General features: G+C 39.8%; 1 protein-coding gene across 2 annotated transcripts in view; it reads left to right on the top strand.

The window, feature by feature from the left end:
* The window catches only part of LOC133611477 (oxidation resistance protein 1), a 45,712-nt gene extending 29,821 nt beyond the window's left edge, over window positions 1-15,891 (top strand). For both annotated transcript variants that reach the window (XM_061968293.2, XM_061968292.2), the window contains 6 exons: window positions 3,302-3,476; window positions 3,551-3,673; window positions 8,652-8,804; window positions 8,868-8,963; window positions 13,369-13,442; window positions 15,401-15,891. In XM_061968293.2, the coding sequence (XP_061824277.2) occupies window positions 3,302-3,476; window positions 3,551-3,673; window positions 8,652-8,804; window positions 8,868-8,963; window positions 13,369-13,442; window positions 15,401-15,536 (757 nt within the window). In that variant the 3' untranslated portion in view covers window positions 15,537-15,891. The remainder of the gene's footprint in view (window positions 1-3,301; window positions 3,477-3,550; window positions 3,674-8,651; window positions 8,805-8,867; window positions 8,964-13,368; window positions 13,443-15,400) is intronic.
* Window positions 15,892-15,995: the final 104 nt, after the last annotated feature.

The following is a 15,995-nucleotide window of genomic DNA, read 5'->3' as shown; positions in this document are numbered from 1 at the left end:
ATATTAACTATATGTGTTAAACATGCTTGTATTATCATTAAACACCTTTAAGTTGTTAACAATATTAACTATATGTGTTAAACATGCTTGTATTATCTTTAAACACCTTTAACTTATTACCAATATTAACTATAAGTGTTAAACATGCTTGTATTATCTTTAAACACCTTTAACTTGTTAACATTATTAACTATATGTGTTAAACATTCTTGTATGATCATTAAACACCTTTAATTTATTAACAATATTAACTATATGTGTTAAACATGCTTGCATTATCATTAAACATCTTTAACTTGTTAACAATATTAACTATATGTGTTAAACATGCTTGCATTATCTTTAAACAACTTTAACTTTTTAACAATATTAACTATATGTATTAAACATACTTGTATTATCTTTAAACACCTTTAACTTGTTAACATTATTAACTATATGTATTAAACATTCTTGTATTATCATTAAACACCTTTAACTTGTTAACATTATTAACTATATGTGTTAAACATTCTTGTATTATCATTAAACACCTTTGACTTATTAACAATATTAACTATATGTGTTAAACATACTTGTATTTTCATTAAACACCTTTAATTTATTAACAATATTAACTATATGTGTTAAACATGCTTGTATTATCATTAAACACCTTTAACTTCCATCCATCCATCCATTTTCTACCGCTTATTCCCTTTGGGGTCGCGGGGGGCGCTGGAGCCTATCTCAGCTACAATCGGGCGGAAGGCGGGGTACACCCTGGACAAGTCGCCACCTCATCGCAGGGCCAACACAGATAGACAGACAACATTCACACTCACATCCACACACTAGGGCCAATTTAGTGTTGCCAATCAATTTATCCCCAGGTGCATGTCTTTGGAGGTGGGAGGAAGCCGGAGTACCCGGAGGGAACCCACGCAGTCACGGGGAGGACATGCAAACTCCACACAGAAAGATCCCGAGCCCGGGATTGAACCCAAGACTACTCAGGACCTTCGTATTGTGAGGCAGATGCACTAACCCCTCTGCCACCGTGAAGCCCCACCTTTAACTTGTTAACAAAAACATATATTTCATAAATAAGTAAATATAAATTATATCATACTTGCCAACCCTCCCGGATTTTCCGGGAGACTCCCGAAAACCTCCCGGGACAAATTTTCTCCCGAAAATCTCCCGAAATTCAGGCGGAGCTGGAGGCCACGCCTCCTCCAGCTCCATGCGGACCTGAGTGACGTGTTGACAGCCTGTTCACACGTCCACTTTCCCACAATATAAACAGCTAATGATCGAGGGCGAGTTCTTGGTTTCTTATGTGGGTTTATTGTTAGGCAGTTTCATTAACGTCCTCCCAGCGCGGTAACAACACACAACAACAGCAGTCAAGTTTTCGTCTACCGTAAAGCAGTTCGTCTGCCGTAAACAGCAATGTTGTGACACTTTTAAACAGGAAAATACTGCCATCTACTGTACATGCATATGTGACCCACCCATAATGTGTCACATTTTTGTGTTGATTTATTTATTTTATTTTGTGGTTTGAATTCGTTTTTGGAGCTGTCATTACACATTTATCAGTATTCACATTGGTCAGTAGGGAGCAGTAGGGCGTTTCTTCCCAATTGAATGCTATCACCTGCAGACCGGAAGTGTCTTGTCATTCTGATGAGCGCGACCAGTCTGTGAACAATTGAAACGTCCTGTGTGCTTTTTCCTCATGTATAACAGGTTTGGTGAATCAACTCACTGAATAATATCCATGTGATCTTTATAAGTTTAAGTACACATTCTGATGGTGGAGCCTAACTCTAAAGTGTTTGTGAGTTGTAATTTGTATTTGTGAATGAATCCAGTGCACAGCTGCAGTAATCAATACAAAAAGGCGACGTGAGTGCGCAATGTTTATATAGGAACTTCTGATCATAATTCAGACTCCCAAATTAGAGCTCCCGTTTTCTTATTGATTTTATAATGTTTATTTGTATAATGTGTGTGTTCTGAAATAGTGACAGAGAATAGAACAAGGATGGACAATTTAACCCTTAACTCAACAATGAGTAGATGAGTGTTATGTGTGTGTATATGTGTAAATAAATGAACACTGAAATTCAAGTATTTCTTTTATATATATATATATATATATATATATATATATATATATATATATATATATATATATATATATATATATATATATATATATATATATATATAGCTAGAATTCACTGAAAGTCAAGTATTTCTTATATCTATATATCTTAACTACGCCCCCGCCCCACCCCCAAACCCCCACCTCCCGAAATCGGAGGTCTCAAGGTTGGCAAGAATGAATTATATATATGAATGAGGTAGATCCCCACGACTTGATCAATTGAAAAGTAGCTCGCCTGCAGAAAAAGTGTGAGCACCCCTGTACTACAACATACATCTCAAGATATCTAGCAACAGAGGGAAGGGAGTGGGGGCCACGGTGGCAGGCTGCAGCTCTTCAGGCGCTGCCCATCCGTCCATCCCCCCTAAGGGTTTCGCGTCAAGGGCGTTGGATGGGGGGTGGGTTATATGTGTGTGTGGCGTATATTTTTTGTGGATGCATGTGTGTGTGTAAGCCTGCCGCGTGTCTCTGTTCCGCGGCCTTGGTGTCGTGCAGCCGCTCGTCAGTCCAAAGTCAACAACAGGTGTGTGTCCATGAGAGACAAGAAGGGAGTTTGTTGTGTCGTCACCGCACTGTCCTTCGGGAGAGTCTCGAAGCCAGGGAAACAATCCAAGTTAGAATGTTTTGTATGCGAGTGAAAATAAAATTAGCTTTTCACTTTAAATCGTCTATGACTGATCCTCATAATTCATCCTGTGGGGCAGACAGTCCGATGTTATCCAAATCACACGAGTGTCCACAGTTCTTCCCGCATCCTCCAATCATTTGTCGCAGCTTTGGGGTACTTTGAAGAGTGGTAAATATGAAGATATACAGTATGTTGTGTCTGTTGTTTACTTCGAATTAAAATAAATAAAGCTTGGTTAAAAATATATCAGTTATAATACTGTGGAAAAATTGGTCAGAATAACCGTGATATGTGATTTTCATATTGTTCCATCCCTAGTCATGGTTTAGCATTTAGTACCTCAACACTACTTTGACTTTGTTAGATTACTGCCAGAGACATTGCAATCACGTGTCACGTCCAAGAGCCAGGTTGTCCATTCACCTTCTGGTTTGCCAGCTTGTTGACGCAGCTGCCGGCCTCGTTTGTCTGCTCAAACATTACTGAACGGCTGCTTTCCCTCCTCCTCCTGTCAGCTCCGACGAACTTTATGCCTTTCTCACGCACCGTCGACCAGACTTGTGTGTACTCAAGGGTGGAGAAGTGGAAGGAGATCGCAACGAAGAGGAATTTGTACTGGTGCGGGACAAAGACGAGGAGGGTGAGGAGGGAGTGTTACAGAAACAGCACAACTCGGGGGACGACTGGGAGGTGAGAGGTTTGTTTGTGAAGAGTCTTTAAAGGCCTATCAATCATCTTTGACCAAGAAGATTGTTTAATTGCAGATGGTGTTGATGGAGGACAGCGGCGGGGACAAGCCGGCACTCCTCGCTGCTGACGGGGGACCCGAAGGACTTCACAGTATTGTAGAGAACAGCCATGTTTTGGAAGCTTCGCATGTCAAAGAGGTCAGTGAACCACACAGGCTCGACTTGTCTGTCACTTATGTGGAGTATGTGAGGTATTTGCACACCTGGCTGTACATCATGGATGTTCAACTAAATTGTGGGAGGGCGTGTCTCGCTTGATAGAGCGGCCGCGCCAGCAACCTGAGGGTTCCTAGTTAGATCCGCCATAGTAGTCACGTCCGTTGTGTCCTTGAGCAAGACACTTCACCCTTGCTCCTGATGGGTCTGGGTTAAGGCCTTGCATGGCAGCTCCCACCATCAGTGTGTGAATGTGGAAATAGTGTCAAAGCGCTTAGGAGTACCTTGAAGGTAGAAAAGCGCTATAAACAGTGACGTGCGGTGAGGTAATGGCTGGTGAGGCACTGACTTCATCACAGTCAGATTTACAAACATATGAACCCTAAAGAGTATCTTATTCACCCTTTGATTGGCATCAGTTAACGGGTTATGTTTAAAAGCTCATACCAGCATTCTTCCCTGCTTGGCACTCAGCATCAAGGGTTGGAATTGGGGGTTAAATCACCAAAAATGATTCCCAGGCGGGGCGCCGCTGCTGCCCACTGCTCCCCTCACCTCCCAGGGGGTGATCAATGGGATGGGTCAAATGCAGAGGACAAATTTCATTACACCTAGTGTGTGTGTGACAATCATTGGTACTTTAACTTAACTTTAACTTTACACATACAAACTGTAGCACACAAAAAAGCACATTTAATTAAAAAAAACGTTATTATGGTCTTAACTTTACTTAGAAATTAAGTCCATGCGCCGCAACTAAAGCCCTCACTTAAACTTTCCACGTGCCAGATTGAATCTATTTAAAAAAGTGTAACCGAGGGTTTATAAATGTCGCCCATACTGTATGAAACTACAAAATAACAAACACGGAGGCTCCAGTTTACACGAGGACCACTTTATTTACCTTCTTTCAAAAACCTCCGCAACGTGTCATCACTTCCGCTCTTAGCGCCTTCAAAATAAGAGCTCAAGGCATATACTGTATAACAGCGCATAACAGTTTGCAGGTGTATCTAATGTTGTGTCCCTGCAGTCATTCACAACTCCTCCAACACCAACATTATTGTTTTTGCACTTTTTGGCTTCTTATGAAATAATTTTTTTAAATAGATTCAATCTTGCATGTGGAAAGTTTAAGTGTGGGCTTTAGTTGATACAACAATTCTACGGCGGGGGTGCAGGAGGCGAGCCTCAGCCAGTGCGTCTTTTGCAGCCGTTTTATGATCGCTCAGCACAAGAAATACTTTACACACATACAGTTGTTGACAAAATACACTGTACATTATATACCTCAGCTAACTAAACTATGGAAATGTATAATATAATTCATATAGCAATACAGTCTCACTGCACAGCAGGCCAGCAGTTAGCCGAGTCATTGCGCAATCCATGTGCCTCAACTGGCTGCTGTTCACCGCACCGTCTCTTCTCAGTATTTGAACGGCAAATGTGAAAATTCAGCGATTTTGAATAAAAATAATCTAAAACTGGTGAAGTTAAATGGAAAATAACTTTATAGTATAATCACTGGATACATATAACAATTTAATTTTTTTTTTTTTTTTTTTTTACATTTTTTTTCTTTCCATGATGGCAGGTGAGGCCCCGGCTATAAAGTATAACCTATTTACCATTTGTTTTGGGGGCCTCTTTCCCAGAAAGCTGAGGACCGTGGTGCCGAAATTCTCCCTTCACTGTTCGTCTTATTTTGTACATTCCAATAAACCAGCATCCTCTACAGTAGACATTTGATGTGATTTATTTTGTCACACCCTCCTAGTTTTTGGAGTATAAATATTTGGGGTTTTGGCACCAGCACCTATCTAAGTCTAAGACTAGATCTGACCGATCTAAGTCTATGAGCAGGAACTGAAACGTCTTCTGAGACAAACCAAACAGTCCAGTTGCGATCGATGGAATGCTCTGGCTTGTGCAGCCCTTTGAGACACTCGTGATTTAGGGCTATATAAATAAACATTGATTGATTGATTGATTGATTGATTGATGAGATGACACTGACCTGGATGAATGACAACATTCATAGACTAGCAATGTTAAAATGTCAATGCAAGGATGTGCCAATGTGTTTATAGTACTCCAAGCTCCTCTATACAACTAGAGCACTCTGGTCTTTTTAGGATTTTGTTGCAAAAATGTTTGTCTCACAAATTTTCGGTGGCCGGTTCGGTGTCATTCTCGGGCCGGATTTAGCCTCCAGGGCCATTGGTTGAATAGGACTGCTGTAAACGTTAGATGTTTGAGAATTATGTCCATTTCTGATTCTGATTCATTCAGCATTCCTTTGGTAAAAAATAAAAACATCAGACACAAGATAAGTGCTGCTGCAGTACATATTTTAAATGTGTGCCTAATGGGGTTCAGGTCAATACTTTCACACCAAAAAAAATAAAAATCCAGCAGACTTGTGTAAAATTATGAATTTTGGTTGATTTTAAAGATAATTTATAATAATAAATTGAATATGATCCACCGCACAGAAAGTGGAATTAAATTCTTGGCAATTCACATAAATTCCAAGTAACAGAAGGACAATGTCACAGTTTTGGCTTAAAAACAAAAAATGATCGCATTAATCATGTAAACATGCAGATTGATTATGCAATTAATGTCAAGCGCACATGCTCCTTTACCTTAACCACGGATGGTTGGTTACCTGAAAGGCGGCGTGGGTTGTTACTAGGGATGATGTTTGATAAGAAATTATCGAGTTCGAGCCTATTATCGAAACCTCTTATCGAACCGATTCCTTATCGATTCTCTTATCAAGTCCAGATAGGTTGTTGTATATGGAAAAAAACACAATATTTGGTTTGACAAAAGTTCACTTTTATTATATAAGAAAAACATTTAATCTAATAAATAAATAAATATTGACTGTTACCCCCCTAAAAAAATAAAATAAAATAAATAAATATTGACTTTTGTTACCCAAAGTATATTACCGGTAAGTGGGATTTTTCAGAAAAACAAATGTATACAGTAACACAAAAACAACCTGTCGCTGTGATCACTATAGGTGTATAAATAATAATATAGTGTTAAATAAAATCAGTCCCTTGGGCACAAAACTGAAAATAATACAGCTCTCCAAAAAGTGCACTTCTGCTGCTATTTGACATAACTGTTTGTTATGATGCTTTGACATTTTTGCACTTTATTTCTTTATTGAAATAAAATTCTATGAAGAGAAAAGTTGTTTGCAAATGTGGTTACAATGCTAAAAAAATGAAAAGTTAAAGCTAAAAAAAGAAATACACTTTATTGAGTTAACATTATTTCTTTATAGGGGGAAAGTGATGTTATGAGCTAGACTAGGGAATATAACAACTACACTACCCAGCATGCAACGGGAGTGACGAGCATGCGCGGTAGCCCCGAAAAGTGTTGTTGCAACTCAGCCAACACGCCTCGTCTGCATTATTTATAATTAGACAGACAACACATATACAGTGTGATTTTGTTTTTTTTACAAGGAAAGAAAAACAAAAGCTAAAAAAGGGAGATGATGTCATATATGTTGTATATATATGTATGTGCTGCGGTTGCTTTAAGAACGTTGCGACAGCTGCCGTAAAGGAGGTGCGTTGCTAGCCTGGTTGCTATGTTTCCGGTTGGTCGTAAAAGTGTTGGTCATGTGTTTGTACCCTGCTCAAATCTCTCAGTAAAGTTATTCATTGGATTATACCTTTTGTTTTGAACTTTATTACACCTTGGAGCGCTTTTTCCGGTCCATTTTTTTTCCTGCTTTCCCAATCTGCGTCTAATGACTGAGCTACGTGACGTCATTTCTTGTGACGTCTCAAAGGGCATTTCTGGTCGGGACGGGATTCTTTCCCAGGGATTCGAATAAAGAACCAACTCTTTTTTTTTACTATAGTGGTCTCGATAACGGGTACTGTTTCTCAAAAAGGGATTTGAGTCCGAGGACTCGGTTCTTTTCTTATCGAACAACCGGAAAACCGGTTTCGAGTATCATCCCTAGTTGTTACACGGTCAGTGCAAACTTCAAATGTTGTGCTTGTATAAAAACTTCAAAATAAACAGGCAGCATGGTGAGTCAGGGGTTAGTGCATGTGCCTCACAATACAAAGGTCCTAGGTTCGATCCCCGGGCTCGAGGTATTTCTGTGTGGAGTTTGTATGTTCTGCGTGGGTTCCCTCCAGGTACTCCGGCGTCCTCCCACCTCCAAAGACATGCACCTGGGGATAGGTTGATTGGCAACACTAAATTGGCCCTAGTGTGTGAACGTGAGTGTGAATGTTGTCTACCTGTGTTGGCCCTGTGATGAGGGGGGGACTTGTCCAGGGTGTACGCCGCCTTCCGCCCGAATGCAGCTGAGATAGGCTCCAGCGACCCCGATAGGGACAAGCGGTAGAAAATGGATGGATGGACTTCAAAATAAACTACGACAGGACTTCAGAAAACGGAGTTCAATCGGGTACAAGTAAAACATTTAAAAGATTTTTGTGTATGACACTTTGAATATAAAATTGTGTTTGCGTCAAAATATTGGGGTCTTTTTTGTGGTTAATTGAAATTGTGCTGGCAAATCGCGATTAATCCAATTTCAAAAGTGTGATTCATCTGATTTAAAAATTAATAATAATTTGACAGCATTACTATTATATTGCAAACACTCAAATTAAACACACATATCCATTTTGAATATTGTGATAAAGTAAATGATTCTTTGAAATTAAGTATTCTTTTCCCCGTTTTCCATCAGGAAAACGGGGAAAAAATACAGGTTGATTTAATTTTGCATTGTATTCTTGTCAATGAAAAACATTTGCAGTAATTAAAAAAAGATGTGCACATGATGTTCATAGTAATATTTATTTGCCTTTGGCCAAACGTTTTGGCAAGGGGAGGAGCTTCTGTTTGTCTAATCATTATGAAACTTTATAAATATCTTCATAACACCATCTTATTTCCAAAGCTATGCAAGGAGCTGCCCCCTAAGACGGTGGGGCACACCTGGCAGCTGGCGTACAGCACCTCTCGCCACGGCGCCAGCCTTAAGTCCCTCTACCGGAAACTGAGCGCCACGGACTCGCCAACGCTGGTCGTCATCAAGGATGCGCTGGACGAGGTAACGTCTGTCGGAACATAGACGGTCAACGTTTGTCCTGCAACGTCTCCTGTCCTTCCTCAGGTATTCGGTGCATTCCTGTCGCACCCGCTGAAGCTCAGTGAGGCGTTTTACGGCACGGGGGAAACCTTCCTCTTCATGCTGCATCCTCGATTCAAGGTCAGTTTGAAACTCATGTGAAGATGTATTGATATATAAAATATAATTTATGTTTTTAACGTAGAAAAAAAGTCTGAAAAAGACAGCCTGTGTTGTAGTCTAGTTTTGAGTTGTATTCATGCAAACCAACAGGTGGTGCCATACTTGCCAACCCTCCCAGATTTTCCGGGAGACTCCCGAAATTCAGCGCCTCTCCCGAAAACTTCCCGGGACAAATTTTCTCCCGAAAATCTGCCGAAATTGCTTTCCCACAATGTAAACAGCGTACCTGCCCAATCACGTTATAACTGTAGAATGATGGAGGGCGAGTTCTTGGTTTCTTATGTGGGTTTATTGTTAGGCAGTTTCATTAACGTCCTCCCAGCGCGGTAACAACACACCTACCGTAAAGCAGTTCGTCTGCCGTAAACAGCAATGTTGTGACACTTTTAAACAGGACAATACTGCCATCTAGTGCACTTGATGAAAGCACTTTTGTGCGTTCCACACAGCAATGCATCATCAGAGAGAGTGTTCAGCATGGTTAGAAAAATAGTGACAGAGAATAGAACAAGGATGGACAATTCAACCCTTAACTCAACAATGAGTAGATGAGTGTTATGTGTGTGTATATGTGTAAATAAATGAACACTGAAATTCAAGTATTTATTTTATATATATATATATATATATATATATATATATAATAAAATAATTATATATTTATAGCTAGAATTCACTGAAAGTCAAGTATTTCTTGTATGTATATAAATATATATATATATATATATATATATATATATATATATATATATATATATATATATATATATATATATATATATATATATGAAATACTTGACTTGGTGAATTCTAGCTGTAAATATACTCCTCCCCTCTTAACCACGCCCCCTGCCCCCTACGCCCCACCTCCCAAAATCGGAGGTCTCAAGGTTGGCAAGTATGGGTGGTGCCAAACACTCCCCCCCTCCCCCACCGCCCGGGAGGATATTTGATTAGTATTAAAACCGGCCCGCAGGCCACAGCCACCTTCTGCTGTTTTGCACGCATCAGTGTTGGCTAGGGTTGCAAAATTCCGGGAATATTCAAAGTTGGAAACTTTCCATGGGAATTAATGGAAAAATATTGGGAATAAACATTGAATGCAACATGCTAGATCTTGCAGCATGATTACTAGCTAAAACAACCTGATTTAATGCAAATTCAGTAGAATTTCAACCCTATACTGTGCATTCCTCCATCACAAGTGTAGTGCATTCTTCCATCACATGCACAGATAATTCCCAGCATGCTACACACTACAGCAGGGCTATTGAGGCCAAACTAGTATTTGAGCCCAAGGACTTCATCCAGTCAGGTAAGTTTTGATATTACTGGGGTAAATATATTTGATCTATGGTATTGAAGTTTAATAGAGGTGTAATTGCTTGTTACTGTATGACTAGACTACTCCAGCAGACTTCCACTCAAGCTAGCTAGCTGTTCCTGTACTTGTTAAATGATTTTGGGGCCAATATCTCTAGCTAGCTAGGTTTATGTACCACCACAGTCTCATAATGAACCGAAAATATTTCTCTGTTAGCCGTGATGCTAATTTTCTCTATTTTAAATCCCATGCATTTATGCTAACGTTAGCGATCCGAATTTACCTTTTTTGTGATCTGTAAAGTTCAACTAGCAAATACTAAATCAAACCGTGTAGTTTCCTCCGCCTTCTGTTCTGCTAGCCATTCTGTTGTCATACAAGAATGTAGGTTGTAGTTTGATTTAGCATGCTGATTGAGTGTTCATTTATTCATCTAGCCTATTTCTATTCATTTGTCCATCAGTAAAATATTTTTAAAGACTACTCCAATTGTTTAGCTGACTATTTATATCTGTGTGTGGCATTGCATTAGTGTTTCACAAGAATAAATAAATACAAACAGAATAATGCCACGTACACCATCTGAGTGGAGACATTTCACCCCAACCAATGTAGGCGGAAAGGCTGTGTATATTTGCAAATACTGTGCAAAGAGCTACGTCAAAAATGCCACAAAGATGCAGCAGCATATAGACAAGTGCCCAATAATATATAATTATTGTAATTCCCCATTAATTCACATATATTGCCATTAATTCCCATGGACGGTGTCCAACTTTGAATAATCAAAAAATGGTCAATATTTCCAAACTTCCCGAGCTTAACTTCCCGTGGTAAATTTCCGGAAAGTTCCCGGAAATTTTCTACCCCTTTGCAACCCTAGTGTTGGCGCTAGGAATTTTCAAAATGGGGCCCATCAAGTCATAAAAATGGGGTTCCACAGTACATTTTTGGGGTCCCGCTTTTTTGTAACCATTTTGAAAACAAATGATAAATGTATGCATTATCCTGTTATATCTCACATTCTATATTGTGTTTTGGAAAAAGGTTGTCATCATTACTTAATTCATTAAAAAAGTAATACAAAAGAAAACACATTTTTATGCATGTATTCAGTTATAAACATTCATTCACTTACTTATTTCCTTCATGGATCTGAACTTTACCGCTGTCTGTATTTTTTTCTATATTTGTATTGTCATTATTCCAGAATGTGTTTGTTCTATTTTTGGCCAAAGTAAGACAAAGAAAACAATCTGAAGTTGTCTTTATTTTTTAGTTTTAATGCCATGATTTTAATAATCACGTGCACAGATTTTCCTCCATGCGGCCCCTGAGCTAAAATGAGTTTGATACCCCTGCCCCAGGCGAATCAGTTTTTTCCCCCTGTGACTCACAGGTGAATAGATTTGAGAAGTTGAACTTTCTCTTCAGTTGATGATTTTGACTCAATTTTGGCATCAGCTGACTTGAAATCTAAAAGGTCTTGTTCAGGCTTCCATGTAGTGGTGGTAATAACAGCAGGAGCTGAGGATGATGGAATAACCTCAGGGACAATCTTTACACCAGACATACTTTGAGCTGTAACAGTTGGCATCTCTTCACATATTGGAGGACTTTCTTTGGAATCTTTCCGCACTTGCTTTTGTCCTTTAGGACGTTTGGGTATTTTCCAGTGACGTGCGGTCACTGGATAAAAAGAAAAAAAATTAATTAAACTGTTATATGTATTCAGTGATTATACTATAAAGTTATTTTCCATTTAACTTCACCAGTTTTAGATTATTTGTATTCAAAATCGCTGAATTTTCACATTTGCCGTTCAAATACTGAGAAGAGACGGTGCGGTGATCAGCAGCCAGTTGAGGCACGTCACTCAGTTGTGCCTCAACATGGATTGCGGACACGGCTAACTGCTGGCCTGCTGTGCAGTGAGACCTTATTGCTATATGAATTATATTATACATTTCCATAGTTTAGTTAGCTGAGGTATATAATGTACAGTGTATTTTGTCAACAACTGTATGTGTGTAACGTATTTCTTGTGCTGAGCAATCATAAAACTGCTGCGAAGACGCACTGTGTGAGGCTCGCAGTAATCCCGCCTCCTGGTGCCGGTTAATGCACCCCCGCCGCAGAATGCACCCCCCGACGGGAGCGCCACACCAACCAAAGCCCACACCCAAACCCTCCACGTGCAAGACCGAATCCACCCATAAAAAGTCACTTAACAAGAAGCCAAAAAGTGCAAAAACAACAATGCTCGCGCCGGAGGAGCCGTGAACGACTGCAGGGACACAACATTAGGTACACATGCAGACTGCAGCACGGATTTCATATTTCATTCATTCACAATTCCTCCAACACGAACACCACTGTTCCCGCACTTATAAGTAAAGGTAAGACCATAATGTTTTTTTAATTAAATGTGTTTTTTGTGTGCTACAGTTTGTATGTGTAAAGTTAAAGTTAAGTTAAAGTACCAATGATTGTCACACACACACTAGGTGTGGTGAAATTTGTCCTCTGCATTTGACCCATCCCTTGATCACCCCCTGGGATGTGAGGGGAGCAGTGGGCAGCAACGGCGCCGCGCCCGGGAATAATCTTTGGTGACTTAACTCCCAATTCCAACTCTTGATGCTGAGTGCCAAGCAGGGAAGAATGCTGGTATGAGCTTTTAAACATAACCCGTTAATTGCTGCCAATCAAATGGTGAATAAGATACTCTTTAGGGTTCATATGTTTGTAAATCTGACTGTGATGAAGTCAGTGCCTCACCAGCCATCAACTTCACCTCACCGCACGTCACTGGTATTTTCGGTCTTCCTTTGTTGCCCTTTTTAGGTGTGGCGTGTAAGAGAGGCATCTCCTTGATGGTAACGGTATTAACTTCAGGTTCTTCTAGAGTGGACCAGAGAAAACTCCTTTTTCATTAAAGGGGATCTGGACCAACAGGGTGCGCCAAACGCTCCCCTAGCAAGTCAGGGGTTTACTATTGGTCACTCACAAAAAGGGTTGTGCTGTCTCTTTCTACAGTGCTTCAAGTGGACCGGAGAGAACTCCTTTTTCATTAAAGGGGACCTGGACTCCTTTGCCATTGGAGGAGGAAGGTAAAGTTTTTACAGTTATACTCGGTTTTCGTACACCCCACTTTGTTAGTTTTGAACAACAATATGTATCTAGACTGTCTCAATTATTGTGCATAACACAATAGTCCGTAGAACCAAGTGCTAAAAAAGATCTTCATGTCTTTTCCGGGTGTACTCTTCCCTCTCCTCGACTGACAGCTTCATTTTCACCAACTGAATTTGAATCTGAGCGGCGATGAAATGCGCACATCAACTGTTTAATCAAGACTTATGTTTGTTTTTTGTGTAGTTCAAGCAGGGAGAGTAAGGTGTAACTAGAAAATAACTGAAAAAAAGGTGAAATAACTGAAAACATGTTTTATGTTCTAGTTTCTTCAAAATAGCCACCCTTTGCTCTGAATCCTGCTTTGCACACTCTTGGCATTCATTCGATGAGCTTCAAGCACACCTGTGAAGTGAAAACCATTTCAGGCGACTACATCTTGAAGCTCATCGAAAGAATGCCAAGAGTGTGCAAAAAAGTAATCAGAGCTAGAACTAGAGTATAAAACATGTTTTCAGTTATTTCACCTTTTTTTTGTTAAGTACATAACTCCACATGTGTTCATTCATAGTTGTGATGCCTTCAGTGACAATCTACAATGTAAATAGTCATGAAAATAAAGAAAACGCATTGAATGAGAAGGTGTGTCCAAACTTTTGGCCTGTACTATAAGTGGCATGGTTTATATGGCATGGTCTCCTTGGCTCTGAGAGGTGTATGATACTTGGAGCTTCCGATATTTGCACTATTCTTGGTAAACATATTTACCAGTAGTTAAGGTTACAGGGAACACTTAAAACACTGATAACCAATTAATAAAATCACAAGTTGATGCAAATGTTTTTTGGGGGAAAAAAAACTTTTGCCAGAACTTTCTGAAAAAGCTTCCCTCAACTCAGACATTTTACGCCGCAACAATCACAAAAAAGCCTGCGAAATTCCAGAGCAGTGTTTTTCAACCACTGTGTCCAACTAGTGTGCCGCGAGATACAGTCTTGTGTGCCATGGGAGATTATCCTAATTTCACCTATTTGGGTTAAAACCAGTAATTCTAGTCTGCAAATGATGTGTTGTTGTTGAGTGTCTGTGCTGTCTAGAGCTTGGCAGAGTAACCGTGTAATACTCTTCCATATCAGTAGGTGGCAGCCGGTAGCTAATTGCTTTGTAGATGTCGGAAACAGCGTGCAGGTAAAAAAGGTGTCTAATGCTTAAACCAAAAATAAACAAAAGGTGAGTGCCCCCAAGAAAAGGCATTGAAGCTTTGGGAAGGCTATGCAGAACGAAACTAAAACTGAACTGGCTACAAAGGAAACAAAAACAGAATGCTGGACGACAGCAAAGACTTACTGTGGAGCAAAGACAGCGTCCACAAACATGACATGACAATCAACAATGTCCCCACAAAGAAGGATAAAAACAACTGGTTGATTGCTAAAACAAAGTAGATGCGGGAAATATCGCTCAAAGGAAGACATGAAACTGCTGCAGGAAAATACCAAAAAAAAAGAAAAAGCCACCAGAATAGGAGCGCAAGACAAGAACTAAAACACTACACACAGGAAAACAACAAACTCAAAATAAGTCACGGCGTGATGTGACAGGTCGTGACAGTACACCTACTTTGAGACAAGAGCTATAGTGATGCATGGTTGGTTATGGTTTAAAGTCATATCCAACAATTGCGACGACAACTTTTTACTGTCAACTGAGTTTTGTTTTTTAATGATTTCTGCTGGTGGTGTGCCTATGGATTTTTCCTACGCAAAAAATGTGCCTTGGCTCAAAAAAGGTTGAAAAACACTGTCCTAGAGGGAATAAGTTGTACATAATTATTAATATATTGTTGTTACTATTAATATGGGATACAGCTCTTGTACTAGATCTCATTAGATTGAATGAAATAGTTGCACGTTCTAATTCTAATCTTTCTCCACAGTGGTCACTTTGGTCTGTGGGTGGATGAGAATCTGTATCTGGGCCGCAGCAGCCCCTGCTACACCTTCAACAACTGTTCGCTTTCTGGAACCGACGACTTCCGGATCATGGAGCTGGAAGTGTGGACGTTCAGCTGAGAGAGTCTGCGCGGCGTTGAAACCAATCAAGCATGGCCGTGATGACACACGGTACCGGTTTGGGGACGAGTTTGGACTTTGGAGCGCTCGCTGCCTGAAGAGAAGTTTTAATGGGTGATTTGTTTCCTGTCAGCACCAGAGACTTTTGCACTTGGCTTTCATTTGTGAATCAGTCATTTATTTATCATGTGAACAGACCTGCATCCCCAGTCCCGTAGGAAGTTAGTAAACACTCACGGACAGAATCTTATTCAGCATACATAATAATACTCATGTATTATCATGTATCCTAATGCTTGCCATTAATAGATGTGCATACAATAAAGCCTATCACTGGATAATCATCTCTGCCATACATAGCTGCTATTTTGTCTTCATTTTTATTTCCAAATGCTCTCATTGGTCACTTGCTACTATCTATTAAGAGTAAAATAGTGTGTATTAACTCCTAAATATACA

Source organism: Nerophis lumbriciformis, linkage group LG08 (genome assembly GCF_033978685.3).
Source record: "Nerophis lumbriciformis linkage group LG08, RoL_Nlum_v2.1, whole genome shotgun sequence".
Taxonomy (NCBI): domain Eukaryota; kingdom Metazoa; phylum Chordata; class Actinopteri; order Syngnathiformes; family Syngnathidae; genus Nerophis; species Nerophis lumbriciformis.
Note: the sequence above shows the minus strand (reverse complement) of the source record. Positions and strands in the feature narration are given on the sequence as shown.